We start from the raw sequence: 19,829 nt of genomic DNA on the forward strand, positions 1-19,829 counted from the left end.
AATTAATTAATTAATGGAATGCCTCACTGGATTTGTCTGGATTTGTTTAAAAATGGCATAAAAATATGTGAGTGTATATCAGTTTAAGTGTAAATTGGATACAGCTGTATGGAACTATGTCTGCTGCTTCAGAATCGGTTGTGTCTGAGAACCATTCGTGCAAGCTGCAAAGTAACATGGTATTATCAAAGATTTCAGGTTTTCACGGCTGGCATCATCATTAGGGTTTGTAGAATCTTTCGGGCTCAAGTGCCGTGTTCTACTGGAGAAAGTTTTCCTTCCAGACGTTTCGTTCTCAGCTGCGGAGAACATCCTCGGTGGCGTTGCAGCCGGAGCAGGCGCTCTGACCTTCTTGGCTGCTGTGCATCTCACTCAATGCACAGCAGCCAAGAAGGTCAGAGCGCCTGCTCCGGCTGCAACGCCACCGAGGATGTTCTCCGCAGCTGAGAACGAAACGTCTGGAAGGAAAACTTTCTCCAGTAGAACACGGCACTTGAGCCCGAAAGATTCTACAAACCCTAATAACATTGTACTGTAATGTGTGAGCAATTGCGTTGGCACGGGGGAAGCATTGATTGGTTTGTATCAGAGAAATATTTGTCAAGCTTTATTATGATTTGTACGGTAAATGATTATTTTATTGATGTTAAAGTTCCAAAGCTAAAGAAAGCGGCTAGTGGAAGGTGAACGAAACACAGAACTGAACCTAGCCGCTGCACCTGTCAGACTTCGGTCTGTTACCCATAGGAGGAATCACATACAAGCGTGGTGCTGTCTACGTCTTTCAAGCAAAGGAGAACTGAGACAGTGAACTGTAAAGTGCTACCTTACAAGAGTGATGTGAAATAACGTTCTGATTTTGAAAGTACTACCTTACAAGAGTGGCGTGAAATAACTTTTTGGTTTTTCTAGGGCCATTTAATGAATTTTGGTTTGTGATGATGAGAATATAATTGCATCATTATGAAGAAATTGCTTAAGCATTTATTTGCAACATAACAAAGCCGTGGTTTATTTCTAGTGTTTGCTAATCAGTACACTACAGTTTCCGGTTTGCCCACCTGGGGTTGGCAGCCCTACCTACAGAGTTCCCAGAAGCCAGTGGGGGAAAGGGAGGGGAGGCAATAAAAAATTATCTGCTCCAGCCACAAAATAGGCTTGGTATGCTACTGGATAGCTGTTTAAAAGCTCAAATCGTAACCTTCTCAAAGGCGCTCTTAAACGAGGGGCAGTTTTGAACCCGAGAAAATGAACTGATGATTAATGGTTTCAGAGATGAAGAAGCAAAAATAACAAGCTTACAGGGAAAAGAGATTTTTTTTTCCCCAATGTGATTTTAAGGTAGGGCTGTTAATACTTATCGTTGTGTCGCAGAGAAAATCAGAAAGTATCCTTTCTTTTCTTGGTCTGTCTTCTGTTTTATTTTTTATTTTTTTTACTGTTTTTATCTTTTTTTCTCTTTAAAATCTTAACGAAATTCAATCTCAAAATGATCCGCCTCGGGTTCCGAAGAGGCTAGGTCACGCCACCGAGCAGCTGTTCCAAAGCTCGAATCGCAACCTGCTCGAAGGACAAAAGTGTTTTAAAGCCGGACGATTTCTTTGCATGTGCTTTTCTGACAGGGCTTAGATTTCAGCCTGGAAGGCAAAGTCAACCTAAGCGATCTCACGTTCGCCCTGGAAAATGAGCTGCTCGTCACAAAGAATGGGATCTACCAAGCTGCCCTTGCAAGTTTCAAAACGGAGATCAGGCATCTGATGTAAGTGTGTGTGGCGTGGGGTTGCCAAGTCCAAGTTAAGAATATCTGGGGACTTTGGGGGTGGAGCCAGGAGGCTTCGGGGTGGAGCCTGCAGCAAGGTTGTGACAAGCATACTGAACTCCAAGGGAAGTCTGGCTGCCCCTGGAAGTTGAGCAGTCCAAATGAAAATCACGGATAGAAGTGGGAGGAAAACCAAAACCTAGGTTTCCGTGACCAACCAGCCTCAAAAAAAAACCCTCACAAATAATGTGAATCCATAAAGATACATTCAATCTACAAAATATTATCTCTATGAATGAAATTTCCCTAGAAAAGGTATCTTAACCCACATACAAAGACACACACCCGAAAAAGAGCAGCCTTGCGTGCCCTGTGGAAGCTAAGGAGGTCCTGCAAAGAACACATGTCTTTGGACAGATGATTCCATGGGATGGGGGCCACTACTGAGAAGGCCTTTACCCTTGTTGACACAAGGCAGACAGCTTATCTGTCTCCAGTTTGGTGTAGTGTTAAATGTGTGGACTCTTATCTGGACAACCGGGTTTGATTCCTCACTCCTCCACTTGCACCTGCTGGCATGGCCTGGGGTTAGCCCATAGCTCTTGCAGGAGTTGTCCTTGAAAGGGCATCTGCTGGGAGAGCCCTCTCAGCCTCACCCACCTCACAGGGTGTCTGTTGTGGGGGAGAAGATATAGGAGATTGTAAGCCGCTCTCAGGCTCTGATTCAGAGAGAAGGGTGGAGTATAAATCTGCAATTCTTCTTTTCTTGGGGCGTTTTCGCACTGACCTTAATCAGCAGCGACGCCCCTCTTCACCGCGCAGGATCAGCGCGGATTTCGATTTCGCACTAATTGCCGCGGAGCACCCAGATGAGCCGGAAAGTCCCGCGGCTTTTGCGGCGCAAACAGAAACCGCCAAAAACCAGTTTCCATTTGCGCCGCAAAAGCCGTGGGACTTTCCGGCTCTTCCGGGTGCTCCGCGGCAATTAGTGCGAAATCCACGCCGATCCTGCGCGGTGAAGAGGGGCGTCGCTGCTGATTAAGGTCAGTGCGAAAACGCCTTTAGAGAACCGGGTTTGATTTCTCACTCCTCCACTTTCAGCTGCTGGAATGGCCTTGGGTCAGCCATAGCTCTTGCAGAGGTTGTCCTTGAAAAGGCAGCTGCTGTGAGAGCCCTCTCAGCCCCACCCACCTCACAGGGTGTCTGTTGTGGAGGGAGAAGATATTTTTTGTGGAGTTGGCTGTCTGTATGTTATTTTTATATGAAAAACTTCAATACAAATTTAAATTGTAAAAAAAAATAGCAACGCTTACCTTGCACCTGTAGTATTCAGATCATGGTGAGAATGCATAGCAGGAACTCCTTTGCATATTAGACCACACACCCCCGATGTAGCCAATCCTAATGGGGCTTACAGTAGCCACTGTACGAAGAGCCCTGAAAGCTCTTGGAGGATTAGCTACACCAGTGGGGTGTGGCCTAATATGCAAAGGAGTTCCTGCTACAATAAAAGCCCAAGCACAGCTAACTCTACAGTGCAGTAGTCAAAAGTCTTGCATACTTTACCCTGAATGGTGGAATTTTATGCATACACAGGTGCACATAATTTTCAATATCCACAGTGTTCCTTAAAGGTATATACACAGAGTACTACCAGTGTTCCCTCCAAGCTGAGTTTGTGTGAGCTAGCTCACAGTTTTTTAGCCTCTGGCTCACACATTTCATCTAAGCTCAGGAAAAATGGCCCCAGAAGAAGATATTGGATTTATATCTCACAGTCTCAGAGTGGTCACAATCTCCTTTCCCCTCCCCACCCCCAACAGACACCCTGTGAGGTGGGTGGGGCTGAGAGAGCTCTCTCAGAAGATGCCCTTTCAAGGACAACTCAGGTGAGAGCTATGGCTGACCCAAGGCCATTCCAGCAGGTTCAAGTGGAGGAGTGGGGAATCAAACCCGGTTCTCCCAGATAAGGGTCTGCACACTTCACCACTACAGCAAACTGGTTCTCACATCAAACTGGCTCTAATTTATACGGTAGCTCACAACTTTAATGCCAGTAGCTCGCAAAGCAGAATTTTTGCTCACAAGAATCCACAGCTTAAGAGGGAGTGTGGATTACTACTATAAGCAAATCCTCAGGCGTAGCCCAAATAAAATTCACCAAAGGCTACCCTGTTGAAGTTATACCTAAAAGTAGCAATGCTTACCTTACACCTATAGCATTTAAATCATGGCAAAAACGCATACAAGCACAGTTAAGTCTCCTCTGGAGTAGTCAAAAGTCCTGCAAACTTGAGCCCTGAATTTTGTGCATATGAAGGTGCAATGAGTTTTCAAAATCCACAGCAGGGGTGGCCAAACTGTGGCTCAGAAGCCACGTGTGGCTCTTTCACCCATTGTGTGGCTCCTGACGCCTCTGCCGCCCCATCAGCCAGCTTGGAGAAGGCATTTGTCTCTTTAAATCGCTTCTCCAAGCCAAGCCAGCTGGCTGCTTGGAAAATGCATTTAAAGTTAAAGTTGCTTCCTTTCCACCTCTTCCTTCCATCTTCCTTCCTTGCGACTCTCAAATGTCTGATATTCATGTCTTGCGGCTCTCAAACATCTGATGTTGATTCTATGCGGCTCTTACATTAAGCAACTTTGGCCACCCCCGATCCACAGCATTCCTTAAATTGACACCTTTAGGACTTCATAATGAATGTAGTTTTCCATGTAGTTTTTTCAGGACATGAGTACCTCTGTTTAAAGTCCAGTGCAATGTAGGCCTGACATGTAGACTAATACGTCTGACATGTAGACTTGAAACGCTTGGGACTCTTTAGCTTGGAGAAACGTCGACTGCGGGGTGACATGATAGAGGTTTACAAGATAATGCATGGGATGGAGAAAGTAGAGAAAGAAGTACTTTTCTCCCTTTCTCACAATACAAGAACTCGTGGGCATTCCATGAAATTGCTGAGCAGTCAGGTTAAAACGGATAAAAGGAAGTCCTTCTTCACCCAAAGGGTGATTAACATGTGGAATTCACTGCCACAGGAGGTGGTGGCGGCCACAAGCATAGCCACCTTCAAGAGGGGTGTAGATAAAAATAAAAAATTTTGCCACTGTGTGACACAGAGTGTTGGACTGGATGGGCCATTGGCCTGATCCAACATGGCTTCTCTTATGTTCTTATGTGACACAGAGTGTTGGACTGGATGGGCCATTGGCCTGATCCAACAGGGCTTCTCTTATGTTCTTATGTGACACAGAGTGTTGGACTGGATGGGCCACTGGCCTGATCCAACATGGCTTCTCTTATGTTCTTATGTGACACAGAGTGTTGGACTGGATGGGCCATTGGCCTGATCCAACAGGGCTTCTCTTATGTTCTTATGTGACACAGAGTGTTGGACTGGATGGGCCATTGGCCTGATCTAACATGGCTTCTCTTATGTTCTTATGACTAATAGTACTTGTTATCTTGTAAAAACGCTTTGGAATCTTTCTTCGGGCTCTACCTGTCGATTTGCTTATAGTAGTACTCTGTGCGTATACCTTTAAGGAATCCCGTGGATGTCGAAAATGGATTGCACCTGAGTATGCATAAAACTCTACCATTCAGGAGTCAGGTTTGCAGGACTTTTGACCACTGCACTGAAGAGTTAGCTGTGCTTATATGGTTTTTTTTGCCATGATTTAAATACAGGTGTCAGGTAAGCTTTGCATTTTTAGATATAATTTCAACAGGGTAGCCTTGGCAGTTTTTGCTTGGGCTATACCTGTTGTTGTGGTTGTAGCCGTACTCTGTGTATATACCTTTAAGGATTTCTGTGGCTGTTGAAAACTCATTGCACCTGTCCATGCATGAAACTGTACCATTCGGGGTAAAGTTTGGAAGACTTTTGACTACTGCACTGAAGAGTTAGCTATGTTTGCATGCTTGCCACAATCTTAATACTATAGGCGTACGGGTAAGCTTTGCTATTTTTAGGTATAATTTCAACAGGGTAGCCTTGGGGGGGGCGGGTTTAGTATCTTTGTTTGTTCTTCGATCTTTTATGCAGCTGGGAAAAGCAAAAGCGAAACTAAAGAGGTCAGAGTACCATCTCGTTGCTATGAATGCTGTACCCATGGGGGATTGAAATGTGTTCATTTCAAGTTGATAATGAACCGTGGACTCCCTTCTGGATTGTCCGAATACCATTTTGGAATGATTTGGGGGTTTTTTGTATTGGGGAGTGTCTTTGTACATGGGTTAGGATATCTTTTCTATGGAGATGTCATTATTTTGTAGATTGCCATAATATTTTGTATCTTTATGTATTCTGTTGCCTCAGAAGGTCGGACCAGAAGCAACGAGTTGAAATTAAACCAAAAGAGTTTCAGGCTCAGCATAAGGAAGAACTTCCTGACCGTCAGAGCAGTTCCTCAGTGGAACAGGCTTCCTCAGGAGGTGGTGGGCTCTCCTTCCTTGGAGGTTTTTAAGCAGAGGCTAGATGGCCCTCTGACAGCAATGAAGAGCCTGTGAATTTAGGGGGAGGTGTTTGTGAGTTTCCTGCATTTTGCAGGGGGTTGGATTAGATGACCCTGGATGCCCCTTCCAACTTTAGGATTCTTCGGGAGGTGGTGGGCTCTCCTTCCTTGGAGGTTTTTAAGCAGAGGCTAGATGGCCCTCTGACAGCAATGAAGAGCCTGTGAATTTAGGGGGAGGTGTTTGTGAGTTTACTGCATTTTGCAGGGGGTTGGATTAGATTACCCTGGATGCCCCTTCCAACTTTAGGATTCTTCGGGAGGTGGTGGGCTCTCCTTCCTTGGAGGTTTTTAAACAGAGGCTAGATGGCCATCTGACAACAATGAAGAGCCTGTGCATTTAGGGGGAGGTGTTTGTGAGTTCCCTGCATTGTGCAGGGGGTTGGACTAGATGACCCTGGAGGTCCCTTCCAACTCTAGGATTCAGAGGTCCAGAGGAGGGTGACGAAGATGGTGAGGGGTCTGGAGACCAAGTCCTATGAGGAAAGCTTGAAGGAGCTGGGCATGTTTAGCCTGGAGAGGAGGCGGCTGAGAGGTGATAGGATCACCATCTTCAAGTACTCTAAGGGCTGTCATAGAGATGATGGTGTGAAATTGTTTTCTGTGGCCCTAGACAGTAGGACCAGAACCAATGGGCTGAAATTAAATCAAAAGAGTTTCCGGCTCAACATTAGGAAGAACTTCCTGACAGAACGGTTACAGGCTTCCTCAGGACGTGGTAGGCTCTCCTTCCTTGGAGGTTTTTAAACAGCAGCTAGATGGCCATCTGACAGCGATGAAGATCCTGCGAATTTAGGGGGAGATATTTGTGAATTGCCTGCACTGTGCAAGGGGTGGACTAGATGTTCCTGGGGATCCCTTCCAACTCTATGATTCTGTGATGATATTAGTTTAATGCTGGCTTTATCATCTGCTAGTTTCATGATTCCATTTGATGGATGAAATTTCACCCCCCCCCCTTCTTTAGGGAACGGGTGGACCAGGTGGTCAGAGAAAAAGAGAAGCTGCGCTCAGACCTGGAGAAAGCGGAGAAACTGAAATCGCTAATGGCCTCTGAAGTGGATGACCATCATGCTGCCATTGAACGTCGAAACGAGTACAACCTGAGGTAAGTCTCGCTCCCCTCAGTCTCTATGAGAGCCAGCTTAGTGCAGTGGCGTATTTGGGAGAAACGCCTCATTGATGTAGCGCAGGGGTGGCCAACGGTCGCTCTCCAGATGTTTTTTTGCCTACAACTCCCATCAGCCCCAGCCACTGGAGAGCGACCGTTGGCCACCCCTGACGTAGTGGTTCAGTGTGTGGACTCTTATTTGGGAGAGCCGGGTTTGATTCCCCACTCCTCCTCACGCACCTGCTGACGTGGCATTGAGTCAACCGCAAGTTCTCTCAGAGCTGTTCTGCTCAACAGAGCCAGTTTGGTGTAGTGGTGTAGTGGTTAAGTGTGTGGACTCTTATCTGGGAGAACCGGGTTTCATTCCCCACTCCTCCACTTGCACCTGCTGGAATGGCCTTGGGTCAGCCAGAGCTCTGGCAGAGGTTGCCCTTGAAAGGGCAGCTGCTGGGAGAGCCCTCTCCAGCCCCACCCACCTCACAGGGTGTCTGTTGTGGGGGAGGAAGGGAAAGGAGATTGTGAGCCGCTCTGAGACTCTTCGGAGTGGAGGGCGGGATATAAATCCAATATCTTCATCTACCTCACAGGGTGTCTGTTGTGGGGGAGGAAGGTAAAGGAGATTGTGAGCCGCTCTGAGACTCTTCAGAGTGGAGGGCGGGATATAAATCCAATATCTTCTTCCACCTCACAGGGTGTCTGTTGTGGGGGAGGAAGGTAAAGGAGATTGTGAGCCGCTCTGAGACTCTTTGGAGTGGAGGGCGGGATATAAATCCAATATCTTCTTCCACCTCACAGGGTGTCTGTTGTGGGGGGGGGGGAATGTAAAGGAGATTGTGAGCCGCTCTGAGACTCTTCGGAGTGGAGGGCGGGATATAAATCCAATATCTTCTTCATCTTCTTCTTCTTCTTCAACTGCAGTTTCTGTCAGAGCTCTCTCAGCCCCAACTACCTCACAGGGTGTCTGTTGTGGGGAGGGGAAGGGAAAGGAGATTGTATGATGTTCTGAGACTCCTTTGGGTAGTGAAGGGTGGGGTATAAACCCAACCTCCTCCTCCTTCTTAGCTTTGCCATGTCTAAAGAGAATCAAACACATCCTAAGGACACTGATACCAATGTCTGAATGGTGAAGCAGCTGCTTGAGGAGGGAGTCTGTGGGGGCAGGGAGATCCCGAGATGTGATGTCACAGAAGCTGCCCTTTCAAGGATGACTCTGCAAGAGCTCTGGCTGACTCTAGGCCATTCCAGCAGCTGCAAGCGGAGGAGTGGGGGATCAAACCCAGTTCTTCCAGATAAGAGTCCGCACACTTCACCACTACCTTAATGAGGCGTTTCTCCCAAATACACTCATTACAGCAAAGTACATGGGAGGGTCTGCGGCACAGCAGAAGAGTATCTATTTGGCATGCAGAAGGTCCAAGTTCAATCCTTGGTGTCTCCAGTTGAAAGGACCCGGCAGGAGGTGATGGGAAAGATCTCAGCCAGAGACCTCGGAGAGCTGCTGCCAGTCTGAGCAGACGATACTGACTTTGATGGACCAACATGATGGACCAGTCAGTCTAAGGCAGCTTCACATTTGTGGTCATCCATGTTGCACTGAATGCCTAACTTGCTGGAGTGTCGACACAGTTAGGGTGCTTGTCTCACAAATAGAAAACCGACTTTTGTTTAAGGGTTGCCAGGCCTGATTCAAGAAATATCTGGGTGACTTTGGGGGGTGGATCCAGGAGCAAAGGTGTGACAAGCACGATTGAACTCTGAAGGGAGTTCTGGCTATTGCTTTTAAAGGCACTGTATGCCTCTTAAATACTTTCCCTCTGTTTAGAAATAATGAAGGATAGGGGCACCTTCTCACAGAATTTGACCCCTGAGTACAATCTTTTTGAAACTTGGGAGGTGCTTGGGGGAGAGGCGTTAGATGCCATGCTGAAAATTTGGTGGTTCTACCTCAAACGACAGCCTCCCCGGAGCCCCAGATACCCATGGATACCCATGCTGACGCTTATACACACTTCCATTCAGGATGGTCCATTTTCTAGAAGAAGAAGAAGATATTGGATTTATATCCCGCCCTCCACTCCAAAGAGTCTCATAGCGGCTCACAATCTCCTTTCCCTTCCTCCCCCACAACAGACACCCTGTGAGGTGGGTGGGGCTGGAGAGGGCTCTCCCAGCAGCGGCCCTTTCAAGGACAGAGTCTCAGACCGGCCTACAATCTCCTTTCCCTTCCTCCCCCACAACAGACACCCTGTGAGGTGGGTGGGGCTGAGAGGGCACTCCCAGCAGCTGCCCTTTCAAGGACAGAGGCTCAGAGCGGCTCACAATCTCCTTTCCCTTCCTCCCCCACAACAGACACCCTGTGAGGTGGGTGGGGCTGGAGAGGGCTCTCCCAGCAGCTGCCCTTTCAAGGACAGAGGCTCAGAGCGGCTCACAATCTCCTTTCCCTTCCTCCCCCACAACAGACACCCTGTGAGGTGGGTGGGGCTGGAGAGGGCTCTCCCAGCAGCTGCCCTTTCAAGGACAGAGGCTCAGAGCGGCTCACAATCTCCTTTCCCTTCCTCCCCCACAACAGACACCCTGTGAGGTGGGTGGGGCTGAGAGGGCTCTCCCAGCAGCTGCCCTTTCAAGGACAGAGGCTCAGAGCAGCCTACAATCTCCTTTCCCTTCCTCCCCCACAACAGACACCCTGTGAGGTGGGTGGGGCTGAGAGGGCTCTCCCAGCAGCTGCCCTTTCAAGGGCAACCTCTGCTGGAGCTCTGGCTGACCCAAGGCCATTCCAGCAGGTGCAAGTGGAGGAGTGGGGAATCAAACCCGGTTCTCCCAGATAAGAGTCCGCACACTTAACCACTACACCAAACTGGACTCATGCGGTCACTTATAAAACAAAAGCACATGAGCCCAGATGCACTAGGAAATGGACCGTCCTCATTGGAAGCGTCTATAAGCGTCAGCATTGGAACTGTATAAAATATATCTGAAAGCTCAGAGAAGCAATTGCGGAAGGTGGAATAAGTACCGCCGCGTCGCCTATCGTCCTTTGTGCCTTGCTGTACAGAAGTGATCATCATTAACAGGGACGGTGACTCAGTGGTAGAGCATCTGCTTGGGAAGCAGAAGGTCCCAGGTTCAATCCCCGGCATCTCCAAAAAAGGGTCCAGGCAAATATGCATGAAAAACCTCAGCTTGAGACCCTGGAGAGCCGCTGCCAGTCTGAGAAGACAATACTGACTTTGATGGACCAAAGGTCTGATTCAGTATAAGGCAGCTTCATATGTTCATATATTCATCAGGAGCCTTGATGCCAGTTTGGTGTAGTGGTGAAGTGTGCAGACTCTTATCTGGGAGAACCGGGTTTGATTCCCCACTCCTCCACTTGCACCTGCTGGAATGGCCTTGGGTTAGCCATAGCTCTGGCAGAGGTTGTCCTTGAAAGGGCAGCTGCTGTGAGAGCCCTCTCAGCCCCACCCACCTCACAGGGTGTCTGTTGTGGGGGAGGAAGGGAAAGGAGATTGTGAGCCGCTCTGAGAGTCTTTGGAGTGGAGGGCGGGATATAAATCCAATATCTTCATCTACCTCACAGGGTGTCTGTTGTGGGGGAGGAAGGGAAAGGAGATTGTGAGCCGCTCTGAGACTCTTCGGAGTGGAGGGCGGGATATAAATCCAATATCTTCTTGGTCTCCGTGGGAAACTCTACCTGTGGAATAACTACCTGAACCCATCTACTAAAGAATCTTGGGACATTCTATTGCCTTTTCAGTGACTTTGGGTGAGGGGCGGGTGTTCCTTATGCACTTTTCTATGCAATGGCATCGTTCAATATTTGAAATAACTTTGATATGTTACTTAGTAAATTCTAGTTTGTATAATTTCTGAGGCTGGCTTACGCGGAGGTTTGTTTACCTGTTTTTCCTGCTCCATTAACCGCGTTGCTCTTTGTTGGGTGCCCACCTGGGATTGGCAACCCTACCTTTGTTCTGCGTACGCTCCACGAGCTGCCGATTTTCGTGCAAATGGGAAAACCAACCTTGGCCTGCCTTAATCTGCCCGCGTAGGAAACTGGATGAGGAGTACAAGGACCGGGTAGTGGTTCTCAAGAACGAACTCCGGAAAGAACGGGAGCAAATCCTTCAACAAGCCAGCAAGCAGCGGGTAGAGCTGGAACAGGAGATCGAGACACTGAAAACAGAGGAGAACTACCTCCGGGACCGCCTTGCTCTAACTCTGAAGGTAAGTGACTCTGGAGAAAAGGGCTCAGGGCTGGTGGGTTCCAAGCCTTCCGCTCAAAAGAAAGCTAGGGAATTTGGTGTGCAACAGTGTGATGCGGTGGCTAAAAATTGCAAATGCAGTTTTGGGCTGTATCAACAGAAGCGTAGAGTCCAGATCACGTGAAGTGATGGTATTGCTTTACTCTGCTCTGGTAAGACCTCACCTGGAGTATTCTGTTCAGTTTTGGGCACCGCATTTTAAGAAGGATATAGACAAGCTGGAACGGGTCCAGAGGAGGGCGACGAAGATGGTGAGGCGTCTGGAGACCAAGTCCTCTGAGGAAAGGTTGAAGGAGCTGGGGATGTTTAGCCTGGAGAGGAGGTGGCTGAGAGGTGATATGAGAGGTGATATGATCACCATCTTCAAGTACTTGAGGGGCCGACATCTAGAGAATGGTGTGGAATTGTTTTCGGTGGCCCCAGAAGGTAGGACCAGAACCAATGGGTTGAAATTAATTCCAGAGAGTTTCCGGCTCAACATTAAGAAGAACTTTCTGACCGTTAGAATGGTTCCTCAGTGGACTTCCTCGGGAGGTGGTGGGCTCTCTTTCCTTGGAGGTTTTTAAACAGAGGCTAGATGGCCATCTGACAGCAATGAAGATCCTGTGAATTTAGAGGGGAGGTATTTGTGAGTTTCCTGCATTGTGCAAGGGATTGGACTAGATGACCCTGGAGGTCCCTTCCGACTCTATGATTCTATAAATTTGCACCAGTTCTTACAAGTCTGGTTGTATTTATTGCAAAGCACAGAGATTTGAAAGAAATCTGTGTTATGTACCCTGTTATTCTGAGGGAGGGAACTAATGGACCTCCTGATGGCACCTGGTTTTTTGGCCACTGTGTGACGCAGAGTGTTGGACTGGATGGGCCATTGGCCCAATCCAAAATAGCTTCTCTTATATTCTTATGTGTGACACAGAGTGTTGGAATGGATGGGCCACTGGCCTGATCCAACATGGCTTCTCTTAGGCTCTTATGTGTGACACAGAGTGTTGGACTGGATGGGCCACTGGCCTGATCCAACATGGCTTCTCTTAGGTTCTTATGTGTGACACAGAGTGTTGGACTGGATAGGCCACTGACCTGATCCAACATGGCTTCTCTTAGGTTCTTATGTGTGACACAGAGTGTTGGACTGGATGGGCCAGTGGCCTGATCCAACATGGCTACTCTTAGGTTCTTATGTGTGACACAGAGTGTTGGACTGGATGGGCCATTGGCCTGATTCAACATGGCTTCTCTTAGGTTCTTATGTGTGGCACAGAGTATTGGACTGGATGGGCCATTGGCCTGATCCAGCATGGCTTCTCTTAGGTTCTTATGTGTGACACAGTGTTGGACTGGATGGGCCATTGGCCTGATCCAACATGGCTTCTCTTAGGTTCTTATGTGTGACACAGAGTATTGGACTGGATGGGCCATTGGCCTGATCCAACATGGCTTCTCTTAGGTTCTTATGTGTGACACAGAGTGTTGGACTGGCCTGATCCAATATGGCTTCGCCTATGTTCTTATGTGACACAGAGTATTGGACTGGATGGGCCATTGGCCTGATCCAACAGGGCTTCTCTTATGTTCTTATGTGACACAGAGTGCTGGACTGGATGGGCCATTGGCCTGATCCAACATGGCTTCTCTTACATTCTTAACCCTGAGTTTTTGTGACCCTCTTGGTTTCTCTTAGGAAAACAGTCGATTGGAGTGCGAGCTTTTGGAAACGGGGGATAAACTGGCCAAGTATGAAAGCACCACGAGCAAACTGCAGAAGAACTTGGAGAACGTCTTGGCCGAAAAGGTCAGTCCATGTGTGGTATTCAGAGCCTCACCAAGGTCAGAGGCATCAGTAAGCCTGAGGAGATGAGAAGGCCAAATATCGGCATAAGTGAAAAACTGAAAATGGGGATTGCTATGCCTTTAAGTCCAGAGAACCACATATCGATGTTTCCTGTGAAACGTCAGGCAATCCTCTTACACTTGTTCATGATGGACGCCTCCTGGAGAGGAGGTGGCTGAGAGGTGATCTGATCACCATCTTCAAGTCCTTGAAGGGCTGTCCTATAGAGGACGGTGTGGAACTGTTTTCTGAGGCCCCAGAAGGCAGGACCAGAACCAACGGGTTGAAATTAAATCAAAAGAGTTTCCGGCTCAACATTAGGCAGAACTTCCTGACCGTTAGAGCGATTCCTCAGTGGAACAGGCTTCCTCGGGAGGTGGTGGGCTCTCCTTCCTCGGAGGTTTTTCAACTGAGGCTAGATGGCCATCTGACAGCAATGAAGATCCTGTGAATCGAGGCGGAGGTGTTTGTGAGTTTCCTTCATTGTGCAGGGGGTTGGACTAGATGACCCTGGAGGTCCCTTCCAACTCTATGATTCTATGGTGCGGAGAGTGATAAAAATGTAGTATTCACTGCCAGAGGATGTAGTGATGGCCATAGAAATAATCAGCTTTAAAAGGGAGATCCATGGAGGATAAGTCTGTCAATGGCTGCAAGCCCTGGTGACTGACTGAGGGGAACCTCCATATTCAGACACAGTCAACCCCTGAATTCCAGAGCCAGGAAGCAATATCAGGGGAAGGCCGTGGCCTCTGTGGCCTATTGTGGCCGGTTGGCCGCTGTGAGAAACCGGAGGCTGGAACAGATGGATCACCGGTCTACTTCAGCAGGACTCTTCTGAGATTTTTACTTCTGCTTGTTTGTTATGGTTTTATTCCTGCTATTAGACATGTACTTGCCCAATACAGGAAGCAGAATATGATGCCAGATATCGTACGAGAGGAAAGAAAGGTGTCCCGGAGTGGGCAGGGTTCAGGAGGGAAAGGAAGGCTGGGGTCCAACTGTAAGCTGCTCTGTACCCAGGGCCAGCGTGTGAGGTTCTGCCGATGGAGGCAGAACCCCAACACATCCACCCCTCTCCCACAGGGGAAATTTGTGTGCGCACAGCGTGATGGGTGATGTCATCATGCTGTGTGCACGCAAATTTCCCCCTGTGGGAGAAGGGTGGATACGTGTCGGGGTTCTGCCTCCGGCACTTCAGTGCCTGATGTGATGACATCACCCAGAGGTGATGTCATCACGTCAGGCACTGAAGCGCCATCATTTCTGAGCACTGAGGAGCGAAGGAGCTCCGACCCCTCAGCATACAGTCGGGGGCTCAGGGACTGCACGAGCGGGGAGGGGGCGCCCACCACTGTTGGGAGCCCCTATTCTCATGTGCCGGCACTGCCTGTACCGTGAGAAGAGGCGGCAGAGAAATGTTTCAAATGCTTAACCCCTGTGGGTCAAAGGTTTAAATAATAATGGGTTTAAATTAAGAAGAAGAAGAAGATGATATTGGATTTATATCCCGCCCTCCACTCCGATGAGTCTCAGAGCAGCTCACAATCTCCTTTACCTTCCTCCCCCACAACAGACACCCTGTGAGGTGGGTGGGGCTGGAGAGGGCTCTCACAGCAGCTGCCCTTTCAAGGACAACCTCTGCCAGAGCTATGGCTGATCCAAGGCCATGCTAGCAGCTGCAAGTGGAGGAGTGGGGAATCAAACCCGGTTCTCCCAGATAAGAGTCTGCACACTTAACCTCTAGACCAAACTGGCTCTTCTCCTTCTCCTCCTCTCCTCCTCCTCCTTCTTCTCCTACCTTCCCTCCTTCTCCTCCTCCTCCTCTTCTCCTTCTTCTCTTCTCCTTCTCCTCCTCCTCCTCCTCTTCTTCTCCTTCCTTCCTTCCCTCCCTCTCTCCTTCTCCTCCTCCTCTTCTCCTTCTCCTTCTTCTCCTCCTCCTCTTCTTCTCCTTCCTTCCCTCCCTCTCTCCTCCTCCTCTTCTTCTCCTCCTTCTCCTCCTCCTCCTTCTTCTGCTTCCTTCCTTCCCTCCTTCCCTCCCTCTCTTCTTCTCCTCCTCCTCCTTCTTCTGCTTCCCTCCTTCCCTCCCTCTCTCCTTCTCCTCCTCCTCCTTCTCCTCCTCCTTCCCCTTCCTTCCTTCCTTCCCTCCCTCCCTCTCTCCTTCTCCTCCTCCTCTTCTCCTTCTTCTCCTGTTCTCCTTCTCCTCCTCCTCCTCCTCTTCTTCTGCTTCCTTCCTTCCTTCCTTCCCTCTCTCTCTCCTTCTCCTCTTCTTCTTCTCCTCCTCCTCCTCTTTCTCCTTCCTTCCCTCCTCCTCCTCCTCTTCTCCTTCTTCTCCTTCTCCTCTTCTCCTTCTCCTCTTCCTCCTCTTCTTCTCCTTCCTTCCTTCCTTCCTTCCTTCCTTCCTTCCTTCCTTCCCTCCTTCCTTCCTTCCTTCCTTCCTTCCTTCCTTCCTTCCCTCCTTCCTTCCTTCCTTCCTTCCTTCCTTCCCTCCTTCCTTCCTTCCTTCCTTCCTTCCCTCCTTCCTTCCTTCCTTCCTTCCCTCCTTCCTTCCTTCCTTCCTTCCTTCCTTCCTTCCTTCCTTCCTTCCTTCCTTCCTTCCTTCCCTCCTTCCTGTCTTGCGGCTCTCAAACATCTGACATTTATTCTCTGTGGCTCTTTTGTTAAGCAAGTTTGGCCACCCCTGCTCTAGTCTGATCCTGCACTGAGCAGGGGGTTGGACTCTGAGGCCCGTAAGGCCCTTCTGACCCTGTGATTCTGTGGTTTCTAGAGGAAGGTAGCAGTGCTTTTGTTGGAGGCAATGAGGGGAGGGGAAATACGGGAGACCCTTTTCCTCATCCCTCTCTTAGCATCCAGCACAACCTATGCAGAAGTCATCTTACCCCCACCCACCCCATACACACACACACACACCTTTTGGACCCAGCAACAAGGCTTTGGAGTCTGGGTCCCGACTTGGAGAATATTGTGTGTGCAACTGAGCAAAGCTTACTCAAATGTCATCCTCAGACAAGAAGCTGGCATGCCTAAGGTTGAACTTAAAATATGGGAAAGTGCAATCTTTTACTGGCTTAGAGTTCACTCTGACGCAAAACGCTTAATGCCATGGTTTGTAGAGAGCCAGTTTGGTGTAGTGGTTAAGTATGGGATGGAGAAAGTAGAGAAAGAAGTCCTTTCTCCCTTTCTCACAATACAAGAACTCTTGGGCATTCAGTGAAATTGCTGAGCAGTCAGGTTAAAACAGATAAAAGGAAGTTCTACTTCTCCCAGAGGGTGATTAACATGTGGAATTCACTGCCACAGGAGGTGGTGGCAGCTATAAGCATAGCCAGCTTTAAGAGGGGATTGGATAAAAATATGGAGCAGAGGTCCATCAGTGGCTATTAGCCACAGTATGTGTATATATATATATGTGTGTGTGTGTGTGTGTGTGACACAGAGTGTTGGACTGGATGGGCCATTGGCCTGATCCAACATGGCTTCTCTTATGTTCTTATGCAAACTCTTATCTGGGAGAACCGAGTTTGATTCCCCACTCCTCCACTTGCAGCTGCTGGAATGGCCTTGGGTCAGCCATCACTCTCGCAAGAGTTGTCCTTGAAAGGGCAGTTTCTGTCAGAGCCCTCTCAGCCCCACCTACCTGAGAGCTCTTGCAGGGGAGGGATGGTGGCTCAGTGGTAGAGCATCTGCTTGGGAAGCAGAAGGTCCCAGGTTCAATCCCTGGCATCTCCAAAAAAAGGGTCCAGACAAATAGGTGTGAAAAACCTCAGCTTGAGACCCTGGAGAGCCGCTGCCAGTCTGAGAAGACAGTACTGACTTTGATGGACCAAGGGTCTGATTCAGTATAAGGCAGCTTCATATGTTCATATGTACCTCACAGGGGGTCTGTTGTGGGGAGAGAAGATAAAGGAGATTCTAAGCCGCGCTGAGTCTCAGAGAGAAGGGTGGGGTATAAATCTGCAGTCTTCTTCTTCTTCTGTCCCCTACCCTGCATGGTCCTTAATGATAATTAAGAAAATCAAACAAATGGGTCTAGATCCAGAAGCCCTGTTTGACATGGGATTAACGAAGGCAAAAACTCTGGTTATCCAGAGATTAACTGATATAGGAGCCCATTATGATGAGAAGGTGCTCCTCTTAAGCTACAAGAGCCTGAGGAAGGATTTGAATTGTACACCATCCTCTTATCTTTCAGACATTACTCAAGCGAGGCATAGATGGGCTTTTCCAAGAGCCCGCTTCAATGCCTTTCCTTCTGCCATTCTAAGCGGTAGATTTTCCAACTTGCCTATCCAACTGCTATTGCCCTTGTGCAAGTAATATAATTGAGACTATTACAGACAGGCTTTTGCACTGTTCCCTCTATCAGGATGAGAGATGTCAATGCTTAGATTGACTTCAGACCTGAAATGTTGCAGACCTCGTTAAGGGATAGCCGGAAATAAATCCAAAGGGTGATTAACATGTGGAATTCACTGCCACAGGAGGTGGTGACGACCACAAGTATCGCCACCTTCAAGAGGGGTTTAGATAAAAATATGGAGCAGAGGTCCATCAGTGGCTATTAGCCACAGTGTGTGTGTATATATAACATTTTTCTGCCACTGTGTGACACAGAGTGTTGGACTGGATGGGCCGTTGGCCTGATCCAACATGGCTTCTCTTATGTTCTTAAGGGACACAGAGTGTTGGACTGGAGGGGCCATTGGCCTGATCCAACATGGCTTCTCTTATGTTCTTAAGGGACACAGAGCGTTGGACTGGAGGGGCCATTGGCCTGATCCAACAAGGCTTCTCTTATGTTCTTCTGTGACACAGAGTGCTGGACTGGATGGGCCATTGGCCTGATCCAACATGGCTTCTCTTATGTTCTTATGTGACACAGAGTGTTGGACTGGATGGGCCGTTGGCCTGATCCAACATGGCTTCTCTTATGTTCTTATGTGACACAGATTGTTGGACTGGATGGGCCATTGGCCTGATCCAACATGGCTTCTCTTATGTTCTTATGTGACACAGAGTGTTGGACTGGATGGGCCGTTGGCCTGATCCAACATGGCTTCTCTTATGTTCTTATGTGACACAGAGTGTTGGACTGGATGGGCCATTGGCCTGATCCAACATGGCTTCTCTTATGTTCTTATGTGACACAGATTGTTGGACTGGATGGGCCATTGGCCTGATCCAACATGGCTTCTCTTATGTTCTTCTGTGACACAGAGTGTTGGACTGGAGGGGCCATTGACCTGATCCAACGGCTTCTCTTATGTTCTTAAGGGACACAGAGTGTTGGACTGGAGGGGCCATTGGCCTGATCCAACATGGCTTCTCTTATGTTCTTAAGGGACACAGAGTGTTGGACTGGAGGGGCCATTGGCCTGATCCAACATGGCTTCTCTTATGTTCTTATGTGACACAGAGTGCTGGACTGGATGGGCCATTGGCCTGATCCAACATGGCTTCTCTTATGTTCTTAAATAACACGTGTGGTAGCAAAATTCTGTGTATTAGCTCTTAGGAAAAGGAACTGCATGATTAAGGAAACGTAATTGACTTCGAATTTATTTGTGTGTACCTTTACAAACCTGCTTTCTGTTTGTTCCAAACTGGCTGGTCCTTGGAGTGTAATAAAGAATTGATTGATTGAGCAAAGCTTATTGACGAGGTTGGTCTTTGGCTCTAGTTTGGCGACCTCGACCCCAGCAGCGCAGAGTTCTTCCAGCAAGAGGAGCGGCTGATGCAGATGAAGACCGAGTACGAGCGGCAATGCAGGGTAAGTGTGGCGGATCGTCCCAAAGAGCACCAGAACGGGGCTGTCCGTGTGCCCCCCAAAGGTGCTGGTGAAAACATCAGGTTCGAGGAAGAAGATATTGGATTTATATCCCGCCTCCCCTCCGAAGCATCTCAGAGCGGCTTACAATCTCCTTTACCTTCCTCCCCCACCCCACAACAAACACCCTGTGAGGTAGATGAAGATATTGGATAGATATCCCGCCCTCCACTCCGAAGAGTCTCAGAGCGGCTCACAATCTCCTTTCCCTTCCTCCCCCACAACAGACACCCTGTGAGGTGGGTGGGGCTGGAGAGGGCTCTCCCAGCAGCTGCCCTTTCAAGGACAGAGTCTCAGAGCGGCCTACAATCTCCTTTCCCTTCCTCCCCCACAACAGACACCCTGTGAGGTGGGTGGGGCTGAGAGGGCTCTCACAGCAGCTGCCCTTTCAAGGACAGCCTCTGCCAGAGCTATGGCTGACCCAAGGCCATGCTAGCAGGTGCAAGTGGAGGAGTGGGGAATCAAACCCAGTTCTCCCAGATAAGAGTCCGCACACTTAACCACCACACCAAACCGGCTCTCTC

The 19,829-nt window shown here is 48.7% G+C and overlaps 1 protein-coding gene across 1 annotated transcript in view; it reads left to right on the top strand.

Moving 5' to 3' along the window:
- The window catches only part of NIN (ninein), a 133,999-nt gene that overhangs the window by 58,732 nt on the left and 55,438 nt on the right, over nt 1–19,829 (top strand). Inside the window, 5 exon segments of the mRNA XM_060261416.1 lie at nt 1,623–1,759; nt 7,239–7,379; nt 11,432–11,606; nt 13,329–13,439; nt 19,159–19,248. Of these exon segments, the coding sequence (XP_060117399.1) occupies nt 1,623–1,759; nt 7,239–7,379; nt 11,432–11,606; nt 13,329–13,439; nt 19,159–19,248 (654 nt within the window).

Source organism: Heteronotia binoei, chromosome 21 (assembly GCF_032191835.1).
Source record: "Heteronotia binoei isolate CCM8104 ecotype False Entrance Well chromosome 21, APGP_CSIRO_Hbin_v1, whole genome shotgun sequence".
In the NCBI taxonomy this organism is placed as follows: domain Eukaryota; kingdom Metazoa; phylum Chordata; class Lepidosauria; order Squamata; family Gekkonidae; genus Heteronotia; species Heteronotia binoei.